Consider the following 11,506-nt stretch of genomic DNA (forward strand, 5'->3'; position numbering starts at 1 on the left):
TGTTTGGCTAATTAATTTGAAAAAACACTTTTGAGCAATAATTAGTGTTTGGCCAATCTTTTGAAAATTGTTTTTAAGTGTATATTTCTAAAAAGTACTTTTCGAGAGAAACTACATTTTTCTGCTTCTCCTCAAAAGAATTTTTTTTCCTTCTAAAAGTTTGGCCAAACATCTCAATAAAAGCACTTCTGGTCCAAAACAAAAAAAAAAATTGGCCAAACAGGCTAGCAGATTTGGAAAAGCAGAGAAAAGTAGCTCCTCTTTAGAAGCACCTTTTTGAAAAACATTTCTGAGAAAATACACTTATAGCCTGTTTGGCCAAGCATCTTTTTTGCCAAAAGTGCTTTTGGCCAAAAATTGAGGTGTTTGGCCAAGCTTTTGGAAGGAAAAAAATGCTTTTGAGGAGAAGCAGAAGCAGTTTTGGAGAAGCAAAAAAAAGTAACTTCTCTCCAAAAGCACTTTTTTGAGAAGCACTTTTGAGAAAAATACACTTAGAAGCAGTTTTTTAAAGCTTGGTCAAACACTCATTGCTGCTCAAAAGTGTTTTTCAAACTAATTAGCCAAACACAAACTGCTTCTCACCAAAAGTACTTTTGAGAAAAGCACTTTTGAAAAAAAAACACTTCTCAAAATAAGCTGATTTTTGCAGCTTGGCCAAACGGGCTATTAAAAGCACTTTTAAAAAACTTGGTCAAATATTAATTGTTGCTCACAAGTTAATTAAATAGCCAAACACAAACTGCGAAAAAACAATTTAGAGAAAAAACACTTCTCAACTGAAGCTTCTTCTGATTTTAGAAGCTTGGCAGGCTATGGCTAATAGTCAGCTAAAGTTTGGAATGGCTGCAGATGCTGTAATGAAAATATGTCAATCCGGAATTGAAAATTGCAAAAGGAAATTATAGGAACCACTTCACCACATGTCCAATGACACTGCTGATTAGGAAGGACTAGTAAATTTCAAAAACCATATATAGGAATTTCCATGAGACTGAAAATAATACAAATGTGTTATCGGTTGGACAAGTAATGATATTAGGAAACTGAAAGCAATGTGACAGAAGAATCAAATTTCAGTCTCATACTAATGAGAGAATCTTCAATGACATTACACAGATGGAATTTGAAAAGGAAGCCTTCACACCTAAAAATCCTACAGATCAAAGTTGTAAACTAGCGACTGGATTAGCAGAAACAAGCCATAAACCCGACGTAACACATAGCCCCATGGGTCTCTCATTGCCAAACAGAGTAAGCTTCGTGGTCCCTTGGAACCTCTTAGGCAAATATTGCAAGCCATTTATCTGATTCAACATCTGCCAACCTTACAATAACCTGCTTAGCGTTTTGATAAGCACTTTCAAGTTGCGCCTAGTAGGTTCATCACCAGTGAATCCCAAAATGTCGGAGCTAATGCTCTGCGGAATGCAACAAATGACAAATCACAAAGCATGAAAGCAACTGCCACACATTAGAATGGCTATACCACACAGGAAATTACCTCAATATTCTTCAAGGTGAAGACCAGCGTATATATGGACTTCCGTACCAATTCAGTGTTCTCAGGAGTCATGACCGTGGAGTGTACTCTCCTGCAATTCGGTTCATAAAAGACCAAAAGCATGTAGTGACATTGCTTTGCGAAATGTAACAGAGGCAACCTTAAAGTGTCCATAACAACTTATGCATAAACTAGAAGAGCTACAAGCTTCTGAACTTTGTTTCTGTTGTCAATAGAAGAAACTCACTGCTTGTAATGAGAAAATTAGAAACCTTTAACCCTTTCGTATATTACATGTACAGCCATGCAACGGTATGGCCTAGTGGTCAATGAAGTGAATGGAGACCAAGGTTCAAACCTTGATATGTTATACACACCTTTAATTTAAAGATCACAAGATTCAAAATCTTTTTTACATTCTTAAACTTTGCGCCCAGTCAAAACTAAGACACATAAACGAAAGTATGGGTGAAGTAATATATATATATGGGTCAATATGCTCGATAAATACAGGTCTCAAGGTTTCAGGGACAGCTATGTCTTCCAAATGTTGAATGAATCGACACAGGTTTTAACACAGATCACATATATCTCGGAAAAGAAAGAGACATCACATCTAGAGATCCAAGATTTGAACTAGGTGGTTCTTGAATGTAAAAAAGTTAAAAATAAATAAAAAGTGTACAAACCACATATAGCACAAAGGCAATAAGACACAGCTAACTGGTATGTAACCTATTCATATGCATTCAGTGTTTAATTATGTTACCCTCTGCAAATGCAATGCCTTATTTTTATATCTGTGAAATGTATTTGTTAAGCAATGCAGTGAGTAGTGTAAAGTCCATATTCTCGTTAAACTCGCTAGCTGCTTAATTGAACTTTTTCTTTCATTGGCCTTGCTTACTCCAAATTAAGCTACAGAATTTTTTGGCCTAACAGGTGAGAAACGTGAGCAAAACTTAATTTGTTCGATTAGTTCCATTCAACCAAAGTAACAAGTATCAAGTACATCCTATGAATTACTTTTTGAATCCTCTTTCCATTCTTGTTCAAATGGCTGAGACACCAACATGGCTTAAAGGATGATCGTTCAAGGTCCTAGGAGGTCATAAAAGTTTCTGCAGACCAGGGTCTAATAGCATGGGATGACCAAGTTTGGAGAAATTTTATTTGACATCTGTATTAAGGGTAATGTTGAGTTGCATAGTTGTATCACATGAGTTGTCTAGGTGCTTACAAAGGGATTTATAAAGGTCTTAGCTTACTCAAACCACTGTCGGAAGGTTTTGTTGAATGCTCAGATTCTTTCCCATAGTCTTTTTTAGAAAACTCTGTAAGGTTTGGTTAGATTCTTTTACATAGTATCAAAGCCAATCTTTTCTGTGAACATTCTCACTCATGTTCGAATTACACGTGTAAAACAGAAATCAGGTACACGTGTGGGAGTGTGCAAGTTATATAATTGCCCCATATAGGTTGTGTAGGGGCCTTCAAAGGGTTTATAAAGGTCTTGTACTCTACAGATTGCTTGATATTTTATGGTAGATTCTTAGATTCTTTCACGAGTAGCAATGCTATAACTCCATTAAAGAACCTATGAGACTGGTGGAGATAGAGAGAAGTTGAAGTTGAGGAAGGGAGAGATAAAGTGAGAGATCAAGCAATTCAAGGCACGCAACCTTTCTTATAGATTTCCTTTGATTATAGTAATATCTGCATTCATTGAGTTATACCGAAAAGTTGCAAAGAGATCTTCAAAATGCTGGTTAAACAGTTGATAATAGGATATCTCCAGTTAAGGGAACTAACATAAATTATAGATTCACCTTATATCCTCAGAAGCTAGTGTCAAACTTCTCGTCAAACTCTCAACTTCCTTCAGTAAGCCACTATCACGAACATCAGCTAGCAAAGGTTGGACATCCTCAGCCATGGCATTAATCTGAGATGTCACTACATCAAAGGTACAATATTCATATATGAGAATATACTACATACCTGTGAACACCATATAAATTGTTCAGCACAATAGGATAAGTGCAACTCTATGCTCAACATTGACAACTGTTTCAGTTTACCCCCCACCCCCACCCCGTCCCCATCTACAAATGGAACTATGGCTTGATACTGATGAATGCGGTATAGCAAACACATGTTGCAGCAGTATGACTACTCATAGTTTTACACTGACCACCCGACATCCGACAACCAAATAATAGCTGTCCAGTTGCTTTTGACACATATGTAAAATATGCACTACATGCCATATTAGTGTACTAAATGGACATCTACAACTCCAAACTGGATTAGATAGAAAATTGTCGAAATTTGAGCATTTTTCCCGCAGATAGAAATGGCACACGAAGCACAAAATGTGGGTTTTCGACAGAATTCTCTAACAGATAAACGTACTAAAGCTAATAATAATCAAACAAGCTTATAATCATATTCTGGAGCACTTCTTTAATAGTTCCACTATATCCAATACAACAACAACAATAAACCCAGTGTAATCTCACATGTGGAGTCTGGGGAGGGTAGTGTGTACGCAAATCTTACCCCCCCCCCTACCTGGTGGAGGTAGAGAGACTGTTTTCGATAGACCCTCGGCTCAAGGAATAGTGAAAATAAAGTAACAAACAGTAGCAACAACAATATAATAGGAACAAATGGCACAACGTGTAATATAAAGAACCAAGAATAAGAAGAAAAAAAACACAAAAATAGTACTAATACTACTAATAAGACTAAGGCTAACGACTATTGTCAACCTTCCACCTTAATTCTCGACTTCCGCCTTACCCTATCGAGGGTCATATCCTCGATAAGCTATAGCAACGACATATCCTGCCTAATTACCTCGCCTCAATACTTCTTAGGCTTACCCCTTCCCTTCCTTAGACCCGCCATGGTCGACCTCTCACACCTCCTGACCAGGGCATCTATGGCTCTCCTCTACACATGTCCGGACCATCTCAACCTCGATTCTCACAGTTTGTCCTCCACCGAGGCCACACCCACCTTGTCCCTAATAACTTCGTTCCAAATCTTGTCTTTCCTGGTATGCCCCCACATCCATCTCAACATCCTCATTTGAGCTACCTTCATCTTCTGGACATAGGACTTCTTGACGGGCCAGCACTCCGCCCCATACAACTTAGTCGGTCTAACCACCACTCCATAGAACTTGCCTTTAAGTCTTGGTGGCACATTCTTATCACACAGAACCCCATAAGCGAGCCTCCATTTCATCCACCTCGCTCCAATGCGGTGAGTAATATCCTGGTCAATTACTCTGTTTCCTTGGATTACATGGATTACAGACCCAAGATATTTGAAACTATCCCTTTTGGGGATGACTTGTGAATCAATCTTCACTTCTGTTGTTGCTTCAAGCATCCCATCACTGAACTTGCACTCCAAGTATTCAGATATTAAATAATCAAATTAATTACAACAAAGCAAAGGAATTGTCCTATGGGACTGTTTTTTATCCTATTTGTTCAAGGTAGTTATTATGTCTCTCTTTCAAAATCACTCTACCAACAACTTCAGTGCAATGTCTATAGTAATTAACAAGAGTATGGCATATTATATTTGGCCAAACAAGAAAGACAACTATTCTAGAGTATGGCAAATTATATTTGGCCAAACAAGAAAGAGAACTATTCTAACTCTAATTTTTTCAGTCAGCAGCTATTTAAAACACATAGACGCACAGAAATAGTTAAGAAAACTCACTAGCTTGAGTTGAATTGCAAGCTTGCGTAAGTATTTCAAGCAATTTTAATTGCTTTTCATGCGAGAACAAATGGCAACTGCTGCTGAAAAGGTTCCGCTATATCCAATGAATTTTAAAAAAAATAATACACAAAAATAGATTTTAAAATCCAAACCAGGATATTCAACTCACTTCAATTTATCATGCACCTCTGACAAATACAAACATAGCAAATAACTCATATCCTTCAATAAAAAAAATTGCAAACAAATTGAGTAGATCTAGTCGGACAATCCATTCACATTTTTCCTCTGCCCAAGTCATATACTCAGGACACAATCTAATATGGGCTTGCCAGAGCTAATGAACTCATTGCCACTCTCTGCACTTCAAGAAACACATTATCAACTTCACAAGCTCTCCTAATTGAAAGTTCTCCAGATAAGATGCTGTCCAACTTGCAAGTTTCATCACACACTGAAATATTTCACCAATGCTCTTTATACAGATGCTGGCAAAGAGGACAGAAGTTCATAACATTCAAGTGCAACTCACAAGTCACACACTACACTTTCATAGGATGTGTTATTTAACCTAAGCTTAAACACATGTTCTTAATGAATTCCTTATTAGATGAGAAGTTGTGAAATATAAATAGAAGAGCAGAAAGAATTAAAAAAAATGAAGGGAATTTCATAAAATGGCACCAAGAAGATGCAAGCAGAAAGAAAAAGATTTCATTCGCAGTTTCGCACAAACACAAAAAAGTGGAGGTTAAATGTAAAGTGCATCAAACCTTTGTAAGCAATGGCCGAGCCTCCTCAACAACAGATAGAACTCTCTCAGCCAGCGCATAGGTGTTCGACAAACCAATTTCTTCTGCCTCTCGGCCAAGACGTGTGAATATTCCAACTAATGCATCTAAACTAACCCCTTGGTATCCTTTTATTTTTTGCCTGTCGCAAATTATCAGACCCTCTTTAGCACAATCCGGATGCAGGGGCCCTACAGATGGTACTGGGATTGGATCTCGAGGTGTAATATCAATCATCGTTTCCATGATAAGACCAGATTGGTTCACCTCAACTAACGAGTTTCGAGGAATTATTATCTTGTCATCTTCAACCTATAAACACACAAATCAATTTTTTTAAATCAACGCATTCACAAGCATCTATGGAAACAACTACAATTACTTTTAAAAAATAAAAGATAGTAAAAGGGTTCAGCAAAAGCATCAGTGCAAATTTACATGTTACTCACCTCAACAACAGCTTCAACATTTCTCAAGGAGGGATTGACTCGAATCACATTACCAATATTCACTCCTCTGATTCTAACAGGCGTGCCAGTGCAAATGCCACAAGCCTGCTCAAACTGAAGCACAGCCAAATACTTCCTGAACCTAGACCGCAACTGAAACCCTCTCAACCAAACCAAGCTGAGTGCCAACAACACTGTACCCGAAACAATAAACAACCCGACCCCACCTTCCCAGATACTCCTCCTTCCAAACCCAAAATCACTCAATGGCCGCATTGTTCGCCTCCAAATATTCCTTGGAACATCGAAAATCACAGAAAGCGGACCTTTTTGCTCGGAAGATGATGCAGGTTGTTGCTCTTGTTCTTGGCTATGACCCGTATTCGCAGACATTGCCTTGACACTAAAGGTTTGATTTTTAGGCCTCATTGGTGTTCTTACACACAACAAACGATCCCCCAACACATTTCTTCTACCGGATATGATAGGAAACACAGTAGAATTTGTTGATACATGGACTAAAGAATTTCCAGCCATCATTTACGTTTTCTTTTTTTTTTTGCCCCTTATGTCTTCTTTCCTTTTTTCTTGTTCTTTTTTTGTTCTTTAGACAAATTTTAGCTGGAAATTGCCAAAATCCAGGAAAACTGAAAAGGGTTAGAATCAAGATTATACTTTACAAAGCAAAAAAAAATAAAAAAATGACTTTGAACAGCTAATAATTTTCATAAGGAAATCAGAAATGATTGGAAATTAGTGAACTGCTAACAAAAAATAATGTGGAAATAGATATAAAGATCAACAAAAACGTACCATATTGGCTTTATGGTCTAGCTGGAAGCAACCCTAGCTGTGGATCAACAACTGACTGAATTGTTGAATGAATCTTGACGAGTGAACTCAGACTGAGCGTGACAAATGGGCTGGGCTGATAAAGTGTAAACAGGCCAACGAGATCTTGTAGGCCCAAGATAACTTAAGTGGGTTAGTGAGGTAGATTAGATGTTTGTGGGCCTTTTTGAAGATCTTTGGGAGCTTGAGGAGGGAGAAATTCAAAACTAGCCAAATTTACAAGTGGTCATTTAAAAATAGCTATAATTTCAAAAGTAATCGAAATTTAGCCACTTTTCATGTAAAGATAAATCTGAACGAAAACACTGTTCAAAATCCGGAAAAATACTCCAGTATAATATACCGGTGCTCCAATCTCCAGTATGTTATACTAGAACTTTCCGCGTGTTGGAGAAATTCATGCACAGGTGCACCGGTCTCTAGTATATTATGCTGAACTTTTCGTGTTGCAGTAAAATAGTGGCTATTTTTCAATAACTTTGCAAACGCTGGCTCTTTTTGAATAACCAGTCCGAAAATTGGCTAATCCGTGCTATTTTAACCTAGAGGAGGAGGAGAGACCCATTGTGTATATATGGTAGTGCGAAAATAACATTGTATAGCCGCTATCAAAATAATTGCCGAACTTTTTCTTATAGTTTTCCAATCAATCACTTGGCACCTCCTCTAGGCCTCTAATTTAACAAATTCAATTTGACTTTCTCTTCTAATATGAAAAATGTCAGCTACATTTTTATTAAGCAAATCAAGGTCAGCTACCCATAAATCCCAAATAAATTGGAATATTACTAGATGAATCCTTTATATAGTTCATGCTTTTATTTTCCTTTAAAAATTCATAACTATCTCCACGTTAGTTGTTGTAATTATTAGCAGAAAAATGTTCAAATTCACCCCTAAAGTATTCGACTTGTCTTATATTTATCTTTTGATTCATAAATACTTTGCACCTGTACTTTTAAATTCGTCTCATACTTGCCCCTTTATTTAATGAATGTTCAGACGGGCTCTAACATTTGTAATTATGAAATAAAAATTAAATTTATTAGTCGCTTCTTGGGTCGGCTATTAGAGTTTATTTATATTTTTAATTATAATAGCAAAGTAGCCATTGGTCCGATTAAATTAATAATTTTTCCCCCAATTAACATATGAAATATTCCAGCAATCGGTATTGTAGTTTGAAGCTTTGACAAGTATAACTCCAGCAAACTATGTTATAATTAAAAGATTTGTTGGATTTTCAAATCCACGAACGACTCCTAATGTTTTTAACCTTTATTGTGCAAAATTCAGAAACGATTCCCCATTTTTAAATCTTTACTAGTGCAAAATCTAGGAATGGTTTATGTTTTTGAATATTTTTTTCTCAAAGGTCCATCATACTGATGGTGGAGTTAGGCATGACTCTCATTGTATATACCAAAAATAATAATTATACGGAGGACATAAACATTTGCCTCATAAACATAGTGTAGATATTGGTATGCACCAACCTAGTGTAGAGATGTTCAAAAGAGATCAATCTGGGAATGGAACGCTCTTCCTTAAAGTTTGATACTAAATATAAATAGGTACATATGACCCCACCTATTGATCTATTATGTAATAGCATCACTGATAGAGAAGTGATTTCTTTCTTGGCCTGAATCTGAAATTTGAAAGACCCTCTTGGTCTAACTTCAAATTAACTCCAACCTTACTAGAAAGAGAAACAACTTCTGTGAAGATAGCTTGCATCATGGTGTTCTCACCCATATTTTCTAGCTGATCAGCAATGACATTTCCATTTCTGAAAATATAAACAAAGGTAAACTCTCCATTTTTTGTTATATCCTAGATTTGTTCAACCAAATGAAAGACTTGCCATGATGGTTTCATCTTCTTGTTGATCATATTGACAATCACCAAAGAGTCCGATTCCACTATCACTTTTAAATCACCGCTAGTACAATATAAATTGATCCTTTGCCTAACTGCCTTAGCAAAATCTTTACTACTTTTAAATATTTTTTAATTCACAATGTAATTTAGTGATTTTAGATCTTTACTAGTGCAAAATCTAAAATCCTAAAATATTTGTTGATTTTTGAACCTTTACTGATATAAATCCATGAATAATTCCTGGTTTTTTAATACACATTGTACTTCTGCAATTATGAATATTTACTACTGCAAAATTCGGGAAAATCCAGGAGCAATTCACGGTTTTTGAACCTTTACTAGTGCTAAATCTAGACTTGTATTTCAGCACTAATGAGTAGTTACTTTGCCAATACAATTTAAAATATGGCTAAACTCTAATAGAAGACCTCAAAAGTGACTATTTACCAAATTTTCACCATCGTGATGTCACGACTCAAACCGAAGGGTCACGACGGGCACCCGATGCCTTACTCAACTGAGTACCAAAGTAACATATCTTTCTTATCGTACTATCATTGGTAACTGGGCCAACATGGCCTCTGACATACTGTATAAAATGAACCTCTGTCTACAAAGCCTCTAAAAGTATTTGACATCAAATGGGACAGGGTACTGGCCTACCCATAAGTATGTAGCAAAACACTAACATGATAACTCATGGACTCGGCTGCACTCCAAATGAGGTGGAGTCTTACCGATCTTTCGCTGAATGTTAACCTCGTCTACTATAAGGGCTCGTCAAACTGATTGTTCATACCTGCAGGCATAAATGCAGTGTCCTCAACAAAAAGACATCAGTACGAATAATGTACCGAGTATGCAAGGCACATAAATAAGTATATAAAAGACATGGAAGAAACATGGAGTAAATGACTCAACCAGTAAGTCTGGATAACTCTGTAAATCATGAAATACTTATAGTTCCATGCATATGCATAAGAATGTCATGTCGTGCATAGGTACATGTGTTCATAACATCATCAAGCCTCTAAGGGCATCCCATCATATCATCTCGGTCACTGTGGACAAAATCATCAACGTATACTAGCTGATCAGGTGGTGGTGCGTATATAACTCCGTAACCTTTTCCCACATCCCATATACATGTATATACATATATACGCGTATATAACGTCATTTGGTCATTGGTCAATGTACATGTATAAATTAATGCAATGCATGAGAAGTACGTCAATAAAATCTCTTGGAACATCATAAGACCATTATGTCTCTAATTAATATCATGAAATAAACTTTATCAATTACGCATTTTTCTGAGACCCATGAACAGATGATAGAATAATAGGACATATGGGGAATCAAGAACATAAGCATCTCTAGCATTTCTATGAATAGAGTCATTTATGGAAGTTGTGCATTTTCTCGTTTCGTTTGTATCGTATAGATCATGCCAAAAAGAAAGAAGGGATAGCCTTAACATACCTGAGTCGATTCTCTTGACAATCCCTCTAACACATGTTAATTGCGACAAAACACATAATAACACATATTCATCCGTATGATATTCTGGAGAAAGATTGTACCGTACTCCCTTAGAATCGCAAAATCATGTTGCTATTATACTAAGAAGTCTCGTATGAATCTTGTTTCAAGAAAAATCAGGTTACTACCATTCAAATGCTTGTATGAATTGTTGATGCATTTTCATTCGTTACTTAGTATTAGTAAGAAATGACCATCTTCATTAGAGTAGCCTTCATTAGTAATGACCATCTTTATTAGAGAAGCCTTTTGTATTAGTGAGTGTAGGCCCCATTTATGTGTGACTAAGCCATAAAACTCTTCTAAAAATGTGCCACCTTTTTACATGACTTAAGAGTCATTTCTAGGCTTGATCAAGACAGCCTTGGGCTTCCACGTTAAGGGCACTTAGTCTTATCCATTTTAAGCTTGATTACTTAATTAATCTCCCATTAAAAATCCATAATTATCCACATAATTAGGAATTATTTCAGATTACTTAAAATATTACTCATTTTTAACAAACTTTATACACCTTACTATTATGGTCATGTGGTACCTTGTATGGCACTAGTCCATAAATATGGGATATTATAGCTAGGACCCTATTTATCCCAAATTATCGATGTGACGACCCGGCTAGTCATCTCATGATTTACCACTCTGTTTCCCCCATTTCTTCTTCGTGTTGCTTTGTCTATCGATTTTATGCGTGTTCGGGTTGGTCGGCTCGAGTTCGGAAAGGATTTGGTAAGGTT

At 36.5% G+C, this 11,506-nt stretch overlaps 1 protein-coding gene across 2 annotated transcripts; it reads right to left on the reverse strand.

The window, feature by feature from the left end:
- Positions 1 to 953: 953 nt before the first annotated feature.
- LOC107810932 (protein TRIGALACTOSYLDIACYLGLYCEROL 2, chloroplastic) lies at positions 954 to 7,425 on the reverse strand. Of its 2 annotated transcripts, XM_016635767.2 has the most exons (6): positions 7,302 to 7,425; positions 6,489 to 7,109; positions 6,022 to 6,351; positions 3,331 to 3,446; positions 1,502 to 1,592; positions 954 to 1,418 (listed from the first exon to the last, which is right to left on the reverse strand). In XM_016635767.2, the coding sequence occupies exons 2-6, from the start codon at positions 7,026 to 7,028 to the stop codon at positions 1,326 to 1,328; spliced, it is 1,170 nt and encodes a 389-aa protein (XP_016491253.1). In that variant the 5' UTR covers positions 7,029 to 7,109; positions 7,302 to 7,425; the 3' UTR covers positions 954 to 1,325. The 2 variants fall into 2 exon arrangements, with proteins under 2 accessions (XP_016491253.1, XP_075105774.1); XM_075249673.1 differs by lacking the exon at positions 7,302 to 7,425 and having other exon boundaries at positions 6,489 to 7,281.
- Positions 7,426 to 11,506: the final 4,081 nt, after the last annotated feature.

Source organism: Nicotiana tabacum, chromosome 3 (genome assembly GCF_000715075.1).
Source record: "Nicotiana tabacum cultivar K326 chromosome 3, ASM71507v2, whole genome shotgun sequence".
NCBI lineage: Eukaryota > Viridiplantae > Streptophyta > Magnoliopsida > Solanales > Solanaceae > Nicotiana > Nicotiana tabacum.